This window comes from Nipponia nippon, unplaced genomic scaffold, assembly GCF_047370975.1.
Source record: "Nipponia nippon isolate SJK-2023a ecotype South Korea unplaced genomic scaffold, ASM4737097v1 scaffold_2, whole genome shotgun sequence".
NCBI classification, from domain to species: domain Eukaryota; kingdom Metazoa; phylum Chordata; class Aves; order Pelecaniformes; family Threskiornithidae; genus Nipponia; species Nipponia nippon.
The window spans coordinates 36,889,004-36,911,397 of NW_028262336.1; the positions used below are offsets into that span (position 1 = coordinate 36,889,004).

Here is a 22,394-nt window from a genome sequence, read left to right on the forward strand (position 1 = left end):
TCAAATATGCTCTGGTGCTTGGGTGGGAAGGAGGGGAGAAAAGGAAGCGTATTAATAATGCACTGAGGCATCCTTGTCAGCTCTCAAGCTGTTCGCTCCCAATTTGCATATGCTCCAAGTTGTAAGAAAACACTTTGCACAGCAGTGTTGCATTTAGCAGAAATTACATTATAATTTCAGATGTGGAAACTTCTATTCCAGGTCTGAGGCAGTGAGACGTCCCATTGGGCTGTGCAGTCATTATCTTAAACAATTGAAATGCATGCTTGCAGTTAATCAAAATCAAGGGGAGATGGTACTCCAGCCTCCACTTGCCAATTCAGCCCAAAGTGGAATGAGAATATTAAACTGAATTAGAAACTATGTTATTTCTCTATCATTTCTTTATGAGCTGGAGTTTGGCCAGAGTGTTTTTTCAGAGGTTACATATTTGAGCCAACACCTCCATCTATATCCATTAAGCAAACTGCCCCCAAAGAAACCGTCTTCTCGGAGGGGAGTGTCCAGGTGCGTTTAGGATCTGCGCTCACACTTTTCTCCTGGCTCCTTCATGCTGCCAAGCCGCAGAAAAGACTTAAGTTTAAGACTTAAGACTTAAGAAAAGACTTATGCCAGAGGAAGTCTTGTAGTGCCAGCAGAGGGGTGGTGCAGCAGCTGTTTCATTGCCCTGATTTTTGCCAGGGGCTGGTTAGCGCTGGGAAGCAGAGGCTGCAGGGCTGGAGCCTGCCTTTCTCCGCTTCCTCCAGTGTGGCGTATCGGAGCTGGGAGATGGGTGAGAACCGGGGCTTGAAGCTGGGGACTTGCATCCCTTTCCTTTCGTGTGCTTCCATTCCTGATTTTGATATTTTGGATACCCAACAGGACCAGCGCAGAAATACCCACCGAGACCTTTCTGCAAATCAAAGCATTAAGCTTTTGCCACATTTTTTTTGTGAGGTGATAAAATACTGCTATTATACAGCCAGAAGATGGCAGCCTTTATTTCCGCCTTGAGCCCTGCTGTGCCGTGCTGCTGTGCAGCAGATGGGCGGCCAGCCATGCTTCAGCACAGCTGTCTGCAGCTGGTCTCTGCTGACGGTAGTATCCCCACCAAATGCTAGGCTCTGCCTTTTGTAATTTGGCTGGACATCCTGGATTTAACCAACATTTTGATTAAAATGATGGTGCTCAGGCTTTAATCCAAGGAGTTTTCAAGTCAATGGTCTGGCCGTGGAAGTCCAAATCCCAGCACAAGTGGTAACTATGTTCTTTGCTTCATTTTCAACCCCCTGTCTTTTTGCACCGTGAGTGGCAGTGGAGCTCACAGTTACATTTCGTAGAGAAAGAATGATAGCGTGAAGATAGAGACCACAAAGGACGTCCGTCTTACATTGTCTTGTGCTTGATAAGGTCACCGGCAGTGCAAACTCACACCTCTGCCTGATCTGTTCATGGTTATATGCTGGGGCACACCACATTTCCTAGGACCCCTGGAAGAGGAGTCGGGCAGCTCGGAGGCAGCTCAGAGACACCGCTGACCTCCTCTGGGCAAGCGGCCAGCACCACTCTTCTGCTAAAGCTTCCTTTCCCTCTCACTCGGGAAACTTTTTCTCCCTGCTCCTCCTCTGTGTCCTGGGTTATTCTGGCTCTGCTATGTAAGATGAGTCTAAAAAAAAAATCCAAAGAGAGCAAGAAACAGAGAACAGAAACTGGGAAGCCAAGCACTACAAATAAAGAGCAGAGCAGGAATTGCAACTGGAGCCCAAAGCATTGATTGCCAAGTGCAGGAGCTGAGTGGGAAAAGAAAAAATTACAGTTCACTAGCAAAGAGCACATTTAATTTTCCCTTCTGGATTTTCACCAAGATGAAATGTGCTTTCTCTGTGTGTGTGTGGAAAGCAGCTCTTGCAGGGAACATTTACAAAGCAAAATTGTTTGTTTCCAACTGCTCCGTGGAAGAGGAACAGCCCAAAAGGAAAAGAAGAGAAATGACTAAAATCATGTTTCCACAGAAGAGGATCTCTGGATTTGTCCATTTTTCTATTTCATGATGCTGCTGTCAGGACCTGGGAGCTGAGCTCTGTGCAGAGAACATAAGACCAGCCTCCAGCTTGTTCGCAGCATGGTTTCTGGCCAGGGAAAGCCCTTGCTGTCAGGCAGCAGAAACTCATCAATAGGATGTGGGAACCGACCAGTGGGAAACCTGCGCGTTACAACCCGTCAGACTGCGCAACGTTGGCATATCCCCCTAGGTGGTATTTTTATTCTGATATATAATGCCAATTTGTGCCTGTGGTTGGGGCTATGTTTCATCCTGGGAAGAGAGATCAAACAACATGAAACCAGAGGCTGGATCAAACGTGGACTGGAAGGCATTGCTGGTGAATGACTATCGAAGACAGCAGGTGCAGGCTGCAGGCTGCAACCGCTTCCTTGCCCAGAGTGGCTTTTGAGGCTGGATGTACCTTTAGCACCCCGGGTGAGTGTGGTCAGACCTTCCCCTTGCCCCACGCGAGGAGCACAGCTGGAGGGACGCTGCCTGACCCGGGGGAGGTTCACGTCCACTGCACCAAAGCATGCAGCCCCTGCAACCCAGCGCTTCATCCTCGTGATGGTGGCCCCTTCCCAGACCTCTCACATGGTGGGTTTCCAACCAGAGGGGTTTGGGTTGTCAGTTCCCACGCTGGGCATTTTGGAGGTTGCGTGACGGGCAGGTGATGAGGGAAGGAAAACCTTGCTGGGCTGGTGGTGCAAAAAAGCCAGCCGGCGGCTCTCCTCCTGCACCTCCTGCCCGTCCAGCTCCTGAGGGCCCAGCAGCCGGTCCTGTTTCGAGGTCCGCGTCCCCATGGGGCTGTTTGATGGCAGCCAGGGAGGGGGCAGCCGTGCCGCCCGCCCTGCACAAGTGGGAGCTGCAGCCGAGGGGAGCGGGGCAGAAAGGAGGTGGGAAGCCCGAGTCTCACAGGAGTGTTTTTCTAGCCCCGGTGCCAATTTCTGTGGCTCTCAAAGGTATTGAAAGGCTAATTATGTGACATGCTGGGAGGGGCTTGGGCACAGCTACTGTGGTATCTGTAAGCAAAACCAGCAATTTAATTAAAAAAGAGGCATGTTCTCTCACATGCATCATCTCCGCTTGCTTATTTCAGACCGCCTGATCTATCTGCTCCGTGGTGCTTCTTATTTCACTGCTAGTATGATTAGTCTATTTTTTTTCTCTCTTTCCGTGTTGCTGCTCCTTCTGCCAGTGCTTGCTCTGGTCTTTGCTTTATTTCCAAGCATCAAACAGCAGCCTTGTCAATGCAATTTAGTTCCCACCCTGGTGCTGATGGACTTGGTGTGGACTTTGGCCTCTCCCGTCTCATCCCTTACTTTGAGAGGACAGAGCATCTCCCACCTCTGCCAAGGGAGTGCAGGGCTCTTCCTCCAAAAACTGGGGCACTGAGCACCCCCGGTGAGGGAAGGTCACCAAAGGCTTTCCCACTCCATGGCCTGGGTGAGGGCTCTGCTCGGTCCCCAGCAGAAAGGGGAGTTCCCACGGTGGCTTCAGCCTCACTGTTTTAATAAAGGCAGCGGCTCGCTTGGAGAGTTGTCAGCGGTGATAAACTCAGTCCCATTCTGTTTCAAAATTGGTTTAAGAAAGATGCCTGGCTGTTTAATATTTAAGCTAAATGTTTAATGTTTAAACAGGGAAATTGTTCCGATTGTCAGAAAGGGCATTAAAGCAGGATGGAAACTGGTCTCTGATCTCTGACAAACGCTGCCCTTTCTCTGCAGCACTGTGGTGCCTGGGAGCTGCACGAGTTTCAGAAATGCCAATTTTAATCAACCTCTTTCATTTCATTTGCTGCTTACCACTCCAACAGCAGTGAGACGTGCTTTTTCCCTGCAAAGTGGGGAACACTGTACCTGGCCCTGTTCAACGGTTTCAGACTAGTTCAGCTGAACTGAACTCGCATTTCAAAAGCCAAACAAATTGCAATAGGAATGTGTGTGGATAAAGTAAAAAGCAAAGCTGGACAGCCTCAGCCCTTGGGTGTATTCCGGGTGATTTGGGGTCCCTTTTGCGTGTGTACACAAAAGCTGTGAAATTCAGATGTCCAGTTTAAAGTCAGCACAAAAATGAATGGGTCTGACTGCCACAAATACACGTATGGATGAATATTTTTGAACAGATATGAACAGTGTTTTTCAGGCAGTGGAAATAGACCCCCGGGGGAAGTGTGTAACGGTGCAGAACTGTTTCACGCCACAAAAGGCTTGTCAGGATCGAGCCTGTACTGCCTCCCCGAGCCCTCGGGCAGGCACTGTGGCTGTGCCAGGCTGCATGCACCGGGTAGTCCCAGCGCACAGGGAATCCCTGCTTGGCAATGGCTGGAGCTGGGGAGAAAATCTGCATGGAGCCCTCGAATCAAACAGCAATTCATGTTAGTCGCTTTCCCCCGATCCGTATAATGTTCCTAAGGTGGATAGTAAACTCACCTGTCAAACGACCTGTCAAAAATCCATTAAATGAGCATTTTGTACTACAGGTTAGTGTGTTCAAAATCCAACATTGCTGCTTCCTACTGAGACTATTCTCTCTTTTCCAGTGTGGATAATTTGAAGTGTATGTGTCAGTTCAAGGTAGGTGGGAAAGCTGAAGCTGAAAATGTAGGTAGTCGTCTTATAAATAATCTGTGGCTTCCCCCCCCCCCCCAAGAAATTGGTAGTGGCTGGCTGATCCTCTCACAGAATGGCTGCAAACAATGAACAAAGTACCTCAGGAGACACGTACGGTCTGTCAGCCTTTTCTGTGCGGTGCTTAACACTGGCACGGTGAGCACTTGCTCACATCTGATGACAAGGGGACGCCTGAAGCATCCCTTCCCTCTGGAAAGGGCTTCTGGTTTGGAGCCCACCAGCCCCTAGGTTGAGATTGGTCTGCACTTACGGTGTCTACAAGGCTTTTGTACAAAAAAGTGAGAGGGCATATGAACGTGGTTGAAGCAAAGGCCAGGAGCGAAGTCATCTTGGGTAGGTAGGTATTTCTGTTGGCGTACGCATATGGATGATATTGAGCAGAGTAAGGGTTTGGTGGCTGCTGCACGTGATGTGCCTAGTGATTTAACACAGGTGCAGAGAAACACCACCTTCTACAAAGTCATAAAAAAACGACACGAGAAAGAATCTGCAGAAAAGTTTATAGAAGAGCTCCTCTTACCAAGGTTTCAGGACTATTGAAAGGCACATTTCACCCATGTTGAATGACAGCTGAGTTCACGGACACATACAATGCTCACATTTCATGGCAAAAAAGACGGCATAATGATGGTATGTTGTGAAACATATATTCCAGACTTCAGTTAAACACTAAAGTGATTATTTTAAGTGTGTCATGTACATAATAAGAGCGGAACAGGCAGATGCATCCAATTACTGTAATTTACAAGGCAGTAATTCAAGCCCCAAATATATTTCTCCTTATTGGAGGAAGGTGGTACAGATTACGAGCAAAACGAGGGGCAGCAAATTGACAGGGAGCCAGAAAGCTGCTGCCATTTGGAAAATAACAGCTAGCATCTGCTGCAAGTTGGAGGGGCTTTAACTTTGCTAACTCATTTCACTCCGCTTCTACAGCGAACGGCCAGGCTGGATCAGATGCTCTCGAGCCAGGAAGCAACTGAGAGCTGCACCATGGCCGTGCCGCACCGACGCGGGCGCCCTGCAGAACAGATAAGTGCCGATGTTTGCTCGGTACCGGGCAGAATAAGGTCCACTCGCGCTTCCTCTCTCACCATTTAGCGAGCTGCTCCGTGCTAATTACCTCTTTTCAACCAGCTCGTGGTTAAGTTTCACGTTGTGATGATTAATAATTAATCAAATGCATTTGAAAATTAATTTGGCAATTCTACGTCTGATTGGCATGCTAATAATCTCTTCCGTGCAGCGGGGATGTTATAGGAACAACCTCAGATATTCTGAGCCGCTAACTGAAGTGAATACATAAGGGTATTTATTATCTCGTGTGGTAAAAAATAAAGCAGCGAGTGGAAACGAATGCATTCTCCAAGGCCTCTTTGCCTTGCGGGAAAGGTGTGATCTGCATTTTGCCTTCCCTGTCTTAGGAATATACCATCGATATTATCATGCCCAATCAAAACAAATGGACAAGGAAAAGGCAAATTTGAAAAACGCCCCCCCAGCTGATTTATTTCTGTTTTGCTGCTAGCAACTGCAGTAGATTTGATATATTAATTATGGTACTAAAAAGAAAAATCACAAGGAGAACAACTTTTGCCCTTTTCAGCTGTCCGTGCCACTTCCCTCCAAAAGTAACACCCATCTGGTAAAAGGGAAGAAGAGGGTGTACGCAGCTTCCACTGGACGTGTGGTCCCCACTAGTTTCGAATTAGTAGTCCCTTTTTATAGGCAAACAGCCCCGCAGCAGCCACAGAGGTGAAACACACGACGGAGCTAAGCAGGCACAGCAGTCCCGGCACGGATGGCAGGTTCCTCTCCCAGCAGCTGGTGGTGAATGGTTGGGCTGGGACATCCTGAGGGAGAGAGGAGACGGTACCACCGCAGGGTCTCCCTCACCCTGTGAGTGTGGAGGCGGCAAACATCCCCGCTAGGCTGGGGAGATCACAGGTTTTCCCGAGGACCAGATGGGGGGTGGGAAGGAGGGTCAGGGCTGTGAAACGCCTATTTTCTGTCATCCCAGACAGCCACAGCACAGCGAAGGTGAAGTTACTTGTGACTGGAAGGAGGTTATATTTGGCTTAAAACCATGGTCTGGGGCTGGGCAGAACTAGGCTGAGTTCCTGCATTTTGCAGTCCCCCAGGCTCCGAGATTCTTTGTCCCTGGCTCTTGGCCATCCACCCCTCAGACAGGGATAACAATATTCCTTGGATGAGTCAAAAAAATTAATACCATCAGCATGTGAGGTAAACAAAACCTTGCCGGGGGGTAGGCCCCACAGGAATTGCCAAAAGAGGGACTGTAGCCTGACCGAGAGGTGTGCACCTGACCGGGTGACAAAAAGAAAGTCCAGCTTACCTTCGACTCTGGCTCTGGCATCCAAATTTCATGCTCTGAGATCCTCCCCATACTGTGCAATATCTAGAAGAAAAAATTATTTGTACCACATGAGAAAAGATTAAAACCCATGCTACTTTCAGTTTTGGAAAAGCAGAGCAAGTCAGAGCAAGGTGACATTGATAAAAGGCATAACTATGACTAGCTGAAAGTGCCTTGAACCAGAAAATGTATAGTGATTTCTCTATTTATATCAGCAAAGAGAGAAGAAGGAGGCAGTTTTGGTAGTTTGTGTAAATATATGACAGCTTGTCATCAAACGGTCATGTGCCTAACCAGTGTTTTAAGGATAAAAGGTCAGTTTCACAGTCATTAGTAAAAGTAGGACCTCACTCAGAAATCCACACAAACTACAGCTTCTCCAGATGTTTATTTTACATTTTTTTCTGAGTACAAGTAAAAATGCTTTTTCACGTGACAGTTTGAGAAACAGCAGGGTGGGGTTACCGCCACGCACTTGGGACGCAAAGCCTGTTAGGCGCGATGCTGCTTGGATCACGAACTAGAAAGAGGAGTGATACAACTCTGGGGCTTTCAAAGCATGCAGTTACAAAGTTATCTCTTGGCTATTCAGGCAGTACAAGGCTCATCGAGGATTTTTCTTGAGAATAAACTGATTGTACCAATCATGGAGGTTCTCGGGGGCAAATGAATGTCTCCAGAAGAGACAGCTAACCGTCTTTATAACTACTGCTCACAGGCATGAAGAAAAGAGAAAATAGGTGACTTGAAATAGAGCAAGTAATGAGGACTATAAGGCGAATACGACGTTCTGTCAAATGGAAGCAAAGGGCTCATTTTCCCTTAAATAACAGCTCCATGGCTCTGCCATACAGCAGTTGTAACTGTAATGTACACCCTTTAATGTTGGGTGGTTTTTTTTCCTCCCTTCAGACTGTTGTAAAGGGGTTTCACTGTGACTGGGAACCCAGCCCAATGCATGTCATTCTGAGGAGATTTAGACATTATCAGAGTCGCCCATTACGAATTCATAAAGCCAACCTAACGGTACTCTCTCGTAATAGGAGAAGCAGAAGGGATGGATCAAAAATGAGAACAATGCTCAGATTTCCAGATTGCTGCACAGGAAACAGCTGCTAGCATTTGTAATGACTTAAATTACTTTTAAAACATACAGTGATTAATTTGCTAGAAATTGTGGTAGTATATCTAAGGGCAGCATCAGGTTGGAGGGTTTTTCCCTCTAGCCATGAGGTATACGGCATGAGTTTTGTTTTAAGTCTCCAGTGCACCAACACACTGCATAATGTTCTGATTTGGGTGAGATTCTTGGCTTCACTTTATTCAAGAGCAAACTAAGTAAAGTTTAAAAAAAAAAAAAAAAGGGCTTTGGTTCTCATCCTTTTCTGGGATTCTTCCCCATCAATTCCAGGAGCCTCTGCACAATTACAGGGTGTGATGTACAGAATCAGACCCTCCGAGCTGTACTTAATCCTTCTTAACCTTTTAATAGAGATGTTGAAAGCAAACCAATGGTCTGTACCTCTCTGGCTGCTCTCTCTCCTGCCTGTACGGCCCCATCCATGTATCCACTCCATTGGGTAGCTGTCTCTGTGCCAGCAAAGTAGATCCTGTCGACAGGCTGGCGAATGATCCTTCAAAACAAATAGAGAATGTCAGATGACAAGTAGCAGGCAGGCGATGATCCTTCTAAAAGCAATTTATGGCCCTTGATGGAGTGCTGAACTTCAGTTCTCCAGAGTTCCTGCAGACCTGGGCTGGGGAGCACGGTGCAATAAGCTGTCCCCACAGGACCACCTACCTGCTTCTGTGCACAAAACTCATGATCTGAGAGAGAGAAAATCTAAGGCACAAATCAGTGTGCCCAGCTTTGGTGCAAAATAATACAAGCCTTATTTTAGTGCTGGGATAAGGGATAATCCTAACAGCCTCCAGAAATGCAGTGCAGCTGATAGATTTACGTCTTCTGCATGGCAGCTTTGTTGTTATCCTGCTATTACAATGGGATGTGAACGATGTTTTCGCAATGACGGGTCACTAACACCAGCTTCTATTTGGAGGTTGGACTTGCCTGGCTGCAAGTCCTGCCAAAAAGGGATGGCAGCTGAAGGCCTCTGCATTCAGGGAGTTGCATCTACCCCACAGGGTCATATGAGCCAGCCCCTCAGCTGTGCAAAGCTGCACAAGCATCTCAGTCAACCCAGCCATAGGCAGTGAGCCCCCCTTTCCCATAGAGAGATGTGCTTGCTCTAAGGGCTCCCATCTAACCTCCGATTAGGTTTTCCCTGTCTGCCTGACACCAGCTTTCCCAGGTCAGAGGCCTCACCCATCACTACCCAAGTGTTCAGATAAATTACAGCAGAAGAGTCTGTTCACAGGATGGCTCCTTCCCGCACACATCTTGTCACAGAGGCAGGGTGTAACTCCATGATAGACATGCTAAGGAGCTCACGCTGCGATGTGCTATGACGTGGTTTGTCTGGTCTTTGGCTATGGATACAAGATTTGTCTGGTTGTTCCTATTACAGGCTGAACCGTGCCTTCCACACACTTTTCAGTGATATACCTAGTATTAATCAGTATTATCTAACATGTTCCTTTAGGGATACAGCAATTCTGTGTGGGGAGGGCATGGGAGGCTTTGCTGGGTGGGAGGAGCAAATGAGTTTTCATGTAAGGGTTTTGTCTTCCCCTTGTGATGTGTCTCAATGGGCTTCACCAGAACCTGATGCTCCACCTACACCGTCAGTGGAGACTCTTCATCCGCCCAAGATGTGTGCCCTCAAGGTCTTACAAAGCATTAAAGGGATCTATTGCAAATATTGCGTAGCAGCAAATACGGTAAGTAACATAGTGGGGAAAGGTTTCCTGGCTCTAGCAGGTCCCTTTGTGACTGCGCTTTGTTTCCTTGAAAGTCACAAGAGAAACTCCACTCTTACTAAAGTCAATAGCAAGATCCTTGTTAGCTGGGGAGTAGGGGAGTGGAAAGAGGGTTGGAGTTCCCCCAATATGCTACATACGCCATAAGTTTGTTGCATAAGGTATATCATTGTACATGAGCTAAGAAATGTGAATTAGAAAGCAAAGCATTCTCTGGTTTACCTTCCATAAGAATACATTATGCCCGGTGGGAAGCAGGCTGTGTAACAACCCCCTGAATATTGCTCCATGCTCCAGTTCTTTTCTTCATAATGCACAGGCTGTAAGTATTAGCAAACATTAGAGAGTGAAACAGTGGCAGAGAAATTGAAAATAAACAAATTTCCTTTGAAGAGGGAAAAAACAGGCTAAGGATACCTGTCAAAGGAGTGCCATGTCATCTGGCTAATGCTATCCATCCACACAAAACAAATCTTTGCACTTTTATAGAAGCGCTAGTCTCCCATGGGGAAATGACAGGACAAATTAAACCATGCACTGCCTTCTCTTTTCTTGTGAAGAGTGAGACTGGCAGCTCTTTTCTTCCTGCACTAGATGCTGCTGCCCTCCCCTTGGGAGTACAGATTGTATGGCACAACATGCAATTTTAGGTACACATTTCAGCAATCAGGAATTTTGGCTTCATCCTCCAGAACAAAGGAGCAACATTACTGTACAACAGAGGTGAAAACAGGCATTCATTTCTTACATGTAAAGCCTCTTCCATCCCCATTGCCTTGGCATATGCCTCACAGATCTTCGTCTTCCTATATGAAAATAAAATCAGAGTCAGAAAAAAAGGGTGGAAAAAGCCTCTCAGCTATTGCTCTTCTTATAAAAAAAAACACATTTATTGCAATACATCGGAAAGAAAGTTGGGTTTGGCTTTGTTTTTAAGTCTGATTTCAAGTTCTTAGCATACATATTTCAAATGCTGATGCCTAAAAGTGACATCCAAAATGGATCCAGGGAATGGGAAATGAAGGTTGATTTTGGCAATGAGCTCTGAAAAAATAAATCTTTGTACAGTTATTTTGGGATGCAGAGCCAATTCATTCTCATGGTCACTGGTGTAAGACCAGAAGAGAAGCAATATAAATCAATGAAATCCCTACAGATTTACTATAGCTGAGAACCAAATATGAGCTGGAGAATACTACTCACATTCCTAAGCAGAACTCCTCTTTCACTTGCATGTGTACCAAAAATCATATTTAGAAAGTATTGTTTGCTCATTTCACAGACTAATGGAGAAACCATACTGTTGTAAACATGGAAGTTTAAAAATTTTATCACTCAGTCTGAATGTGAAGTACAGCCAAAACTACGCATATCAGCGCTCCCTATATCCCTGGGGTCAAGCATCATTCAGTGGGGATGCAGTCTGGGAATGTCTTTGGAAAAATCTCAGTTCACATAGAGACACAGAGCTGATAAGTCATAACATGGAAGAGTAGGCAGGACTTGGAAACTCAGAAATATCCATAACTGGATGAATATTAGCATTAGTGTCTTGGCCTGTTTATGCTAAAAGCTGAATTTTTGCCCCCATTTCCAGTATCGGTAGTTGCACTGAGCATGTGTATATGTGCATATGCACACAGATATCCACACACATGTTCCTGTGGGGAAGCATCTCAGAGAACTGACTTATTTCTGAAACATTTACAGTTTCTGAACTCTTACCTCTCCTCCTTACTGAGATGGGCCAGTTTAACAGCCTTTCTGGTAAGGATGAAACTGAAAAGAAAAATATGGCATATAAATATCACGCAGTGTCAGCACCCCAGCTGATTTGCAAGCTCTTGCTTGAAATGACTCTAAAAAAAGATGGGCAAAGAACTTTACTGGTACATAACAGGCTTGACACTTTTTTATCATACCTCGTCACTTAATAATTACAGGTCACACAAGTGAAAAGGCCTGTGCAGGGTACCCTGGGGAATTAATTGAAAAGGAGAGCAGGCATTCCCAGGGGGCAGGCACAGAGGACTGCCTGGCAGCTACCAGATGAGAAAGTTGTGGATTGCAAGGGTGTTTTCAAAGCTGCCAGCGCTGGCCTCATTTTGCTCTGTGGGAATGAACTCTCCATCCCCACTGAGTCAGGAGAGCAAAGTTATACCCAAAGTGGGCAGAGAGAGAACAGTGTACAGCAAACTAGCTTGCGCTGCCTACCCTCTTATACCTAGGTCTTATCCAAAAGGACTGAGACCCTGAGTTTTCTTGAGCTTCTGAAGTCTCGCAGACAGCTGGCCATACGCTGCCTGTGTCATTTGGTGTTAATAAGTGATGGGAGCTTGCTGCTTTGACAAGCACTGCACAGTGTTATGGACCAGTCCTGTAAGAACTGGGATTAATATTTATTCAGCCTGAAGGAAACAGATTTGGTGATTAGTTCATCTGACCTTAGTGGTGATACCTGGAGGATGAAGTATGTTCCTGCACTCTTTTAGAAAGTTGCATAAATCCACAAGGAGAAAGCAGGAAACTGTTTGCTATATGGGGTTTGGAGGAGGCTTATGGCTCTCAGGTCATGGAAGTTTTTAAGCCTTGAACATGCCCATAAACATGTACAGTTCAGTAGAAGTGGCAAGCTTTCCTTGCCAGATACTTAAGGAGTAGTTGCCTGACATTTATATTGGCCTTTTTTTGGCAGTCTCACCTCAGATTACAGTGGAAACATTTGTAAAGGTTGTTTGTTCGTATTGGCTTAACCTATTTTAAAAGTCAGTCAATGCTGCTACGTATTTTCCCATCCGTTTGTCCAAACTACAACTTTTTTACTTGGCAATTTCTTCAGAATCCCAATTTCTTCACTGCACAGCTGCTGCCCCACTCAACCACCAGCTGATGTTCGTTGTCCTGCCTCAGCTCAACGGGGTGAGGAGGCAAATGAGGATTTCTTGGACAACTGCATTTTCATTTTGGCCCAGGTGCTAAATGCAAGGCCCAACATATGCCGAATACAGGCTCACAAAGCTACGTAAGAAAGGGATTTATTTCTAAATCTACTCCACAGCAAAAAAACCCCATTAACTGAATGCTTAAAATGAACTACAGCTGAATTCAGCAACTCCTTCCCAACCACCTCCTTTGTAGCAGAAGCTTCACCTAAAAGCTTATATGGACTAGAGAGGCACAAGGGGCTTGTCAGAAGTGAAGACTGTGGGACTGGGCAACACTGATGTAACCTGGCCATTTCCCCTCTTCCTCCTCCTCCCACTCCTTCATACAAAAAGAAATACACATCTGTAAGTATGGGCTAGAAGCCTCTAACCCCATAATGGCAGGGAAAGATCCATCAGGTTTCGTGTCATCTATGGTTATTCCAATTGGAGACTCTTCATCCTCAATGACAAAGGAACCGGAATAACCTGAGGTGGGGAAAGAAAACAAAATGATTGTCAGAGAAACTTGTTGAAGATCATTGTTTCTGATAGTAATGAGCAAGGAAAATTATCCATAAAAGGAATTGTACAATAATTCCTTCGTCACCAATAACACCTACATGTCTGAAGTGTTTTTGTAACAGTGCCTCTCCTCTCTTACCTCTGACTCTGCGAAATTTTCTACACAGACTTATAAAAGTCATATTTAAATTCTGTTATTACTTAGCAAGGAATTTCTATGGATTGTTACAAGTCCCATTGGTGTTCTATATTGGGAGCAATAAACATTAAAAGTAAACAGATCTAGCAAGAACTATGATAGTTCATTCCATGAGTAACTTTGGCCAAAACAACGACAGCCGCAACAAAACCCAGTGTAATTACATCTGGGCACTCACTGCGGGCTCAAATTTACACCCTGTATTGATTTTGTTGACAATAAGACTGTCAGGAATGGTGTCCCGCAACAGTAATACAGCAGAAATGTGGGCCGTTCAATCTAGTATCACATCAGTACATGTTTCAGATGAACACGCAAAAAATCCCGTATGATAACAATGTATAAACCTGCCTACATTTCTTTCTAATCCCAGTGGCTGGTTTATTCCCTGAAACATGCAAAATTATATTCTTTTGATTAAGAAATATTCTTGCCCAGTGCAACTCTCAATATTGTTACATAGGAATTGGAAACTAATCTGTTCATACAAATAGTTCTGGAAATGTTATCAGTTAAAGCTGAGAAACACATGATATTGCAGCACATGGAAAAAATATCTTGAGTTAAACAAAAAGCTAACCTACTTTTTCCAGTCCTCTGAGATATCAAGTCTGTAGAGCAGAGGATTAAAAACTGGGAAAGGTCTTGCTTACACCTTAAGCTCTCCTTGTCACCTGCTATAAATTCTCTTTGGCTGCCCTAACTCTGTCCCGGGCAGGGAGAAACAGGGACTTGCTGCTGCGGGGTCACTGCTTCTGTGCATTGCAGGTTTCAGCAGTGCTTCCCAGGGAAACCTTGCTTGTTTTCTCAGTCGTCCCTCCTCAGCTAGCAGCAATGAGATCTGGGATCCTATTTGGGTGTGGACTCATCTTTGGGACAAGGCATGCTCTCAAGCTTGGAGGAAGAGCTCTCCTTTCTAAGGAGCTTTACCTTTCACTTTTCTGTGTGTTTGGTTTGGGGGTTTTGCACATTTAACCCCCTCTTGGATTTATTCCGTGATAGACAGCAGAGCTTCAAAATTCATGTAGCATGGCACTCCCAAGTCCTTCACTTTCCCCACATACCCTTCCTCTCCCAGAAGGCTTCCCTGTAGTACATCATGCATTTTATGACACACCCCATAGGCAAACGTTGAATTAACTGGTTTCTCTTTGGTGGCAGTTCTGGTTTGAAATGAATCTTCATTGTCAGGATTGGAGGGATAGCACTGATCACATACTTGCCCTGAAACATAAAACACAGTCAGTACAGACAAGGTGCTGCCTCTCACTGAGGTCACCCCACAGGACACATTTGAAAGACGCTCTTGTTAGTTGTTAACAGCTTTCTCACACCTGACTTACTTTGCTACTTGGCTTTCCCACACAGATATTTCAAGGTGACCAAAATAATTCTGCCATTTCAGGAAAAGGAGCTGGGAAAAACATATTGTTTTGTGGTTAGATGATTCTTGACAGCTTTCTGGACACTACAGGACCAGAGTTGAAACTTGGCTGGAGACAGGTGGGGAAATGGGACAAGACAGATCTTACGGCATAGGTAAAACTGCCTTTTACCATCCCCAAGAAAATATGAGCCATATTTGTCCAAATTATAAGCTGTTAAAAAAAAGAATAATCACTTTAGTGCATGTTCACAGGATACTACTTCAGGACAAGCAACACTGATGGTGATTTCAGCTTTCCTGAACATGCTCCATCCCTCTCACAGATCCTGTGTCTGACTGGAGCAATAAAGGATGCTCTGCTTCGGGGCTCAGGGTGACACTATAGCACAACAGACGCTGCTGCTCTCAGGCGCTCTCATGCTGGTGGGGCCACTGAGTGCAGGAAAGCCATCTCCTCTGACTTGGCTGCCCCTCAGCCAGCATGGAGGGAGAAGGCAGTGGTTTAACTCCGGGGCTTAAAAATCCCTGGGGGAAGGAGATAGTCCCTCCTCCAGGACATCCTTAGACCAGCTTCTCTGCCAAACAGCCCCTTCCCTTTCTTTTGGCTTTCTCTCAGTATCCTCCAAACACTGCCACCGGTGAGATGGGGCTCTTGCAGACCATGACGGTCCTGCACAAGGTCCCTGTGGCAGGCTGGGCTCTGTGTGCAGAAGGGAGCTGCCACCTCATGGGTGCCACTGCAGGTAATCATGTACGGACGGAGTGTTTCACAGCGCCACTGCACAGAGACAAAATCTTACTGAAGGTGTTTGAAATGTCTGTTTTTTTGTTCTGCACACCACAAACTTGGATACGAACAGGAATGACATTTCTCCTTTCTTTGCAATGGTCTCAATGCAGAACTAAAACGTAAAAATATATATTCACAGAAGAAGTTAAGGTAGAAAAGACAGAGTAATGACAGAAACTAACTAGCAGAACACCAAGAAGAGACCTAGTCATAAATAAATCCATAAAGCAGGTTTCACAGAGTGTCAGCATAGTCCGAGAAATAGACACACACAAATGGGTACTTCCTGATTACATCTGGCTAAGAGCTACAGCAGACGTATTCCTCCACTAAATGCATACTCTACTTTTATTCTGATCAAATTACCTCATATATCTCATGGTTTAGAGTCTCCACAGTGACATTATCACCTGTCTGATCAATACGGACCACAGGTCTCTCCAGTTTAACTCTGCCTTTGAGGCGTTCCATTATCTTCTCCGATATCTGACCAGAACCCCCATTAAACTTCCTCTCCTAAAAAAAAACAAACAGAAAAGAAAGACAAACAAAAAATCACCACCATTAATCACAGTGACATTGAATATGACTTCTGCTCATAACCGAGAAACTCCAGGCCAAATCTGCAAGTCCTAAGGGTGCATAAAGATGCCCAGACTTTCAGAAGAGTGGAGGCATAAACCTGAGCCTCAATGGGGATTGCTGCCTAAACCACTTTTGCAATGGCTTCCTCAATTTGCTGGCTTAAAGACTCTTGAAGCCTAGAGAACAAACAAATATAATGCAGTTATTCTAGCTAGTATAAACATATCACTTCATTAAAAAGAGGTTATGAGTATTTTACCCATCACTGTGCTACCAAAACCCTCATGTGTGACAAAGGCATCTGTACAGCAAAAGCCTGCACCAGCCAAGAAGCAAGGCAGATGTTTAACTGGGTCTGGCCTCAAGTGCGGCAGGCAATGAGCTTTATCTGTCCCTGGGAAGACACAAAGACATTGCTGTCTGGAAAAAAGCAAAATCTGTGACACGTATTTCCTTGCGATGTCTGTGCAGAGGCTCAGGGGAAGCACTAACTCTCTTTTACCCACCAGCCACCAGCGTTACATCAAGCAGCTCACTTTTACATATAACATGCTGGTACTGGCGGGGAGGAAAGGATCCACAAAGTCTTGTGCTGAAAGACTGAAATGGCTGCCTGAAGAAGTTTTACAAGACTAGTCATGGCCGCTAAGTCAGAAACCCTTAGCGTTTTTGCTCAGCTGATTTTGATTGGGGTGAGGGGAGAGGGAAGGATGGTAGAAACCAAGACAGATTGCCCCATCCAGGCACAAAGAAAAGGACGTGCTCTTCCAAGGCTAGCTTTCCCCTCTCCACATGTCTTGTTTAGCTATGAGTATCTTGGGATTAATTTTATTTTTAATTCTTGCTGCAACGTGTAGCAGCTGCTGACATGGGGCAGGAAACGTGGCTGAGGGGCTGCTGAGGAGGAAAGCTCTTGGGTCTTGCTCCTACCTCTGGGCAGCATTAGCTCTACTTATATCCTTCCTGACACGTGGTTGTCTACTCTTACCCCAATGGACAGATGTTGATGGAGACTTCACACCTCTCCAGGCAACTTCTCTTAATGTCTCCCTATCTCAGCACACTTGGAAGGGTGTGGTACTGTCTCCACTTTTGCTGTTGGTAGCTTAAGTCTGAAATGCTGCGCGTGCTTTCTGAGGTAGGAGGCTAGTAAAGGGTGCCGACATACCACATCCAAATTACCTTGTCAGTCCCCTTCCCCTTTTCTGAAACTTCATCCAGAACAATCATGTGAAAACCACGATGTTCTGCAGGCAGCCAGGGGCCTGCCATGACCAAGGCAAGAAACAGTCTGAAGTAGCTCAAAAAACATGCTGCCATGTGAGCTGTCCCAAGAAGGAAAGGCCTTTTGCTGTCTGCTTCCAACTCTTGTCATTAGAGGCTTCAACACCAAAAAAAGGTATTTCACTCTGAAGTACACTTGCTTTGAACTCCTGAAAACATTCAAATGTGCTAAGTAACCCATAGAAAACAAATTGGCACAAAAGCAGCAAAACAGCAACAAAAGGACTGTGCTGAAGTGAATGCAGGAAAAAAACCATTTGATTAAATTGTCCCAATTTATCCCAAAGCCTAGCTAATAAAATTTCTCATTGTACAGAGTTAGCCGAGAGGGCTGTTCCACCCCATGAGAACATAATTGTCTCTGGTGCCACATGAACTTGGTGTTTCATCCTCTTTTCATTACCTGCAGGGCTCTGACGGATACAACACTCCACTTGCTTTTTATGGTTTCAAGAGAGGAGGAAGAACATGAGACATTTTGTACCTGGCCTCCATTGGTGATAGAGAAAATCCTGGCTGTGCCCCCACACTGCCTCACATACCACAGGAACCAGAGAGCGGAGACTTCATGAGGCTCAGACGTGACGTTGACATTCACAAAGAAGGTGGCAAATTTTCTAGCAGCCCTGCATGAGACACAGAGGCAGAAACAGTCAGTGAGTAAATGTGACTTCCTGACAGCTCTCAGGATTTTCTGTTATTCTCAATAAGGGCTGCTTTCCCAAAGTCAGAAAAGTCAAGATGATTTATATCTTTTATATTTTCTTTTCTATATCTTTTTAGCCTGTAGTGAGACTGTTTCAATGGGTTTGTATCAGCACCTCCCTCCCTCCCAAAGCATTTACCCATTCAGTTTGAAATCCCACTGATTTCACCTTAGTTATTTCTTTAAATAGTTTCCCTGCTCTTATTCCTTTCATCAGCACAAATATTTTTCTTGACAGGAGAACGCATTTGGTGAAACTCTTCTGCATTTCTCCTCCATGGGGAGTTCATCAGGCACATCATTTCCAAGGTCTGATGGGTCCCAAGGGACTCAACTAGCCACATGGCCAAGACATTCCCCATCAACCATGTAACTGCTGCATAGACCTTTTGTGAAACCAAGGATCAGACATGGTAAATAACCCAGAGAAACCAAACTGGCAATCATTGCCACAAATATAAGGAGAGGGTCAGCTGCCTACCATACTAAGTCCTCCGAATGTAAACAGAGTTACAGCAGCAGGAAATGAGGACATGGTTATTCACATTTCTTGCATTTGTGGCTACAGATTGCTAAGAAAATTGAGATAACTTTGCAAAGAAGGTGAAAGGTCTTTGACTTGGATGAAGTTTCATAAAACAACATGAATTTATAATCATCTGCTAAAGGAAGGAACTTTGTAATGTAACTTATAAACTTTTATAACCTCTTTTCCCTGGGTATGAAGTCCAGACACCTCTATTTCATTAGCCAGGATAAGAAACCATCCTGCACGCAAGAACCCTCTACAACAATCCTGAAAGCAGCAAGACACTAAACAGCTGTAGCAGGTTCTGGCCCGAGAAATGTGAAGAGTCTCTCCAGGATCAGTAGATGCTGATCTGTGACACATGACAAACAAATCTTCTTTTATAATCTTGACCCAAGTCACACAGAAAATGCTGCAGAAGAGCTTTTCTGTTTAGGGCACTATGGTTTTTAACTATGTGTAGAAAAATCTGGCTAGGCTTGAAGATGTAAAATGGCTTTTAACTGAGTTTTTGAACATGTTTCAGCTGAGCACATCCATTAAAACTGGAGTGCCACAAACCCACCGGCAGTAGAAGGAGTCTTGCAGAGAAGTGTGTTACAGGAGAGATCACTATAAACCCAGTTCTGCTTATACTCCACTGGCTCCCTGACTAAGCAGAGCAGTAAAAACTAGAAGAGGAAGAGCCAGTACACTTGCAACAGAAAGGGTAGTTCAAAGTGACTGAGTTTGCAGGCAAATGGCTCATAAAACTAATTGTAAAGAAAACTGCAGTGCCACAGAGAGCAAAAGAAAGTCCAAAAGGCTGTACCTTGTATCACATGGAGCTGGAGCAAGATTTAAGCCAGCAAAATAAATTTCAAATGGAAAGTTTTGGTCAGGAAGCTGCAGGCACAGTGCTAAACCATGGTCAGAATGAAAGGGCAAACAGCACAGCCACACAAATGAAAGACACTGAATACAAGGGAAGAGAGAGTTACAGAACAGCATAGGGGCTGGCACAGCAAGCAGGGACACAAGTGCTCAATGAGCACACTTCTCTTTGCCTTACAAAGAGAATTAATTGAAAAAGAAAAGGAAGAAAAGAGTATTTCCAGTTGTCGTCACCCCATATTGAACATCATTCCTTTTTTTATTCGTACAGTGTGGTCCCTCATAGACATATAAAACACACAGGCCATTTTCTAGGTGATACAACGCCTTTGGCCCTCTTCCTGCCGACTAGGGTTGATGCTCTGTTGGACCTGCTACTCAAAGACATGGAAGACCTGTCAGACGATGCAAAGGTGAAGGGCAGTCTTGGCTGCAGTGGCCGTGAGACTGTGGCATTTAAGATCCCAAGAGGACTAAGACAAACAGAATTGCAATCCTGGATTTTGGAAGAGCGGGTTTTATCCTCCTCAATGACCTGCTTGGCAGCATCTCATGGGAAACTACCCTGTAGGGCAGAGAGGCCCAGAAGAGTTGGCTGGCGTTCAAGGACAGCTTTCCAGGAGCAGAGGGAGGGGGCACTGCAATGGGCAGAGCTGAGCAAGCGCAGCAAGGCTTGCTGGGATGAACATGGAGCTCCCAACCGGGCTCAGGCACAAGCCAGCCAGGGAGGTGAAAGGCAACAAGAAAGGTTGCCTCGGCTGCCTTGTTTCCCTCCAAGGGTTTCAGAGGCCCAGCAGGCACTACTGATGAAACAAGGACCAGCATTTGAACTCCTCCAGAGTTTCTGGAGCCAACAGCTGCTCACCCCCGTCTCCTCGGGTCTTGTGCTGCCCCATCCATTGAGCGACCACTGGAAAGCAGCTGTCCTCCCGCACGGCGTGCTGCTCTCTGATATGCCAGCGGCACCTGCCTGCTCTGCGGTACGCGTGACACAGCTCAGGCAGTAAAAGCAGACACATATGATAACTGCACAGGAGAGGACATAGCTGAGTCAAAGGACATCACTCCTCAGCTCCTAGCCTACCATGGGGCTGGGGAAGCCCCCTCACCTCCTTCTGCCTCTATTTCTGTGCCTGCAAGTGACCTTTATTCACACCTACAAAGCAGAGTTGTATTTACGTGTTGCTTTTCCTAAATACAAAGGCACATTTTCTCCAACTGAGTGAAGTGAAAGCACGGTGAGAAGAGCCCACGCTGTCACTCTCATGTGCAAGGGCCTGCAGAGGCAAACCCCAGGTTTCCCCAGCACCTTTAATCCCATCTGCCAGCCAATCCAAGCTCTGGGTACCACTTTTTATTCTCCACAGGCCCTCATCCACTGCCTGACAACAGCCCATCACAAAGACCAGCCTCCTCTCAAACACCTCCTGCTGTCTCGCCACCTGTACCCCAGCTGTACTCAGCTGTACCCAGCTGTACCCAGCTGTACCCCAGAATTAGCCAGGGAGCCCCTATCATTCTGCATCTGGATTTCAAAGTGAATAAAGAGTTATGTACTTGGTCCAACAAATCTTTTCTATCAGCTCTTTCATGGTCATTTTGTCCCATTCTTCAGCATGCGGACTGTCCCATGGTGCTTCAAGAGGAATCTGGAGACAGAGGCAAAATATTCAAGAAATTATTCAGTACTGTAACATTGCCTGGTCATAGCTAGTTAGTAGCACAGAGTTGATATTGATATGTTGGCCAGGAGTTGCTTTTGTCCCCTGCACATGGCTGTAAATTTGGAATAAATCCACTAAATGGAATAGCTTCCCTGCATACCTTTGGGCATGAATTGTACCATGACCACCAAATCTGGCTTTGTCTGACGAATGAACTACAGCCATATGTTGGGACTCATCTGTCCTTTAGTCACCCAGAAGTGAGGTGTCTGTTCTAATTTAGTTGTCTTGGTGTCCTCTAACACCTGAGGAAAAAATTCTTTCTCTAGTCAGAGATTCAGTCAGTTGCAAGACAGGTATCCAAAGGCCTCTATGTTTCTCTGTTAACTACAGATACTATTAAATTATTTTTAGACAGTTAAATTCTCAATAATAATCCATTGTATCTAAGCACCATGACATGTGAGGACACTATCGTATATTTGAAACTTTAAAAAAGATATATTATTTGACAAAAAAAATGTGTAGTATCATGCACAAATTTGATTCTGCAAAACCACATAAACCCCATGAACTTTGCAGGAATACAGTTAGTTATGCTTGAAGGTTATTGTAAGGTAGGGCCCCTGGTTTGTAGCCAGATTATAAGGCAACTGATAAATATTTGAAAGAGAGCATGATGCCCCTGGGGCTACTTTTTGCACAGAGGAAGATCTGCAGTTGTACTGCTTGAATTTTGAAGGCATTTACTGTTTCAGGATTTTAGAAATAAAATTACTATGAAGCCAAACTGGAGCCCAGCTTAGGCAGCTGCAAAAAAGAACCATCCTTACTCAAAAAGACTGTCACAGGGGAAGGGGAAAAACCCTTCTCATCTCCCAGCTCATAGAACCATTTTCCCTGGCATGAGAAAGTACATACACTGAGGTTTGACCTCATTTTTTTCAGATATCTTAGACACCTCCAGATCTTTTTGTATCCTCTCATAGAATCATAGAATGGTTTGGGTTGGAAG

The 22,394-nt window shown here is 45.3% G+C and overlaps 2 protein-coding genes across 3 annotated transcripts in view; one reads left to right on the forward strand and one right to left on the reverse strand.

The window, feature by feature from the left end:
* The window catches only part of LOC104015759 (amine oxidase [flavin-containing] B), a 66,311-nt gene extending 63,218 nt beyond the window's left edge, over positions 1 to 3,093 (forward strand). Inside the window, exon 16 of the mRNA XM_087757266.1 lies at positions 1,992 to 3,093. The gene's annotated coding sequence lies outside the window, so the exon portion shown is untranslated. The remainder of the gene's footprint in view (positions 1 to 1,991) is intronic.
* A 2,046-nt stretch (positions 3,094 to 5,139) lies between these two features.
* The window catches only part of LOC104015758 (amine oxidase [flavin-containing] A), a 41,507-nt gene continuing 24,252 nt past the window's right edge, over positions 5,140 to 22,394 (reverse strand). Inside the window, exons 5-15 of one of the 2 annotated variants that reach the window (XM_087758099.1) lie at positions 21,273 to 21,364; positions 18,092 to 18,233; positions 16,105 to 16,254; positions 14,626 to 14,785; positions 13,230 to 13,326; positions 11,639 to 11,692; positions 10,662 to 10,719; positions 10,136 to 10,233; positions 8,556 to 8,667; positions 7,013 to 7,075; positions 5,140 to 6,509 (exon numbers count right to left, since the gene is read on the reverse strand). In XM_087758099.1, the coding sequence (XP_087614225.1) occupies positions 6,354 to 6,509; positions 7,013 to 7,075; positions 8,556 to 8,667; positions 10,136 to 10,233; positions 10,662 to 10,719; positions 11,639 to 11,692; positions 13,230 to 13,326; positions 14,626 to 14,785; positions 16,105 to 16,254; positions 18,092 to 18,233; positions 21,273 to 21,364 (1,182 nt within the window). In that variant the 3' untranslated portion in view covers positions 5,140 to 6,353. Of the gene's footprint in view, positions 6,554 to 7,012; positions 7,076 to 8,555; positions 8,668 to 10,135; positions 10,234 to 10,661; positions 10,720 to 11,638; positions 11,693 to 13,229; positions 13,327 to 14,625; positions 14,786 to 16,104; positions 16,255 to 18,091; positions 18,234 to 21,272; positions 21,365 to 22,394 lie in introns of both variants that reach the window. The other variant, XM_087758098.1, reaches the window with a different exon arrangement.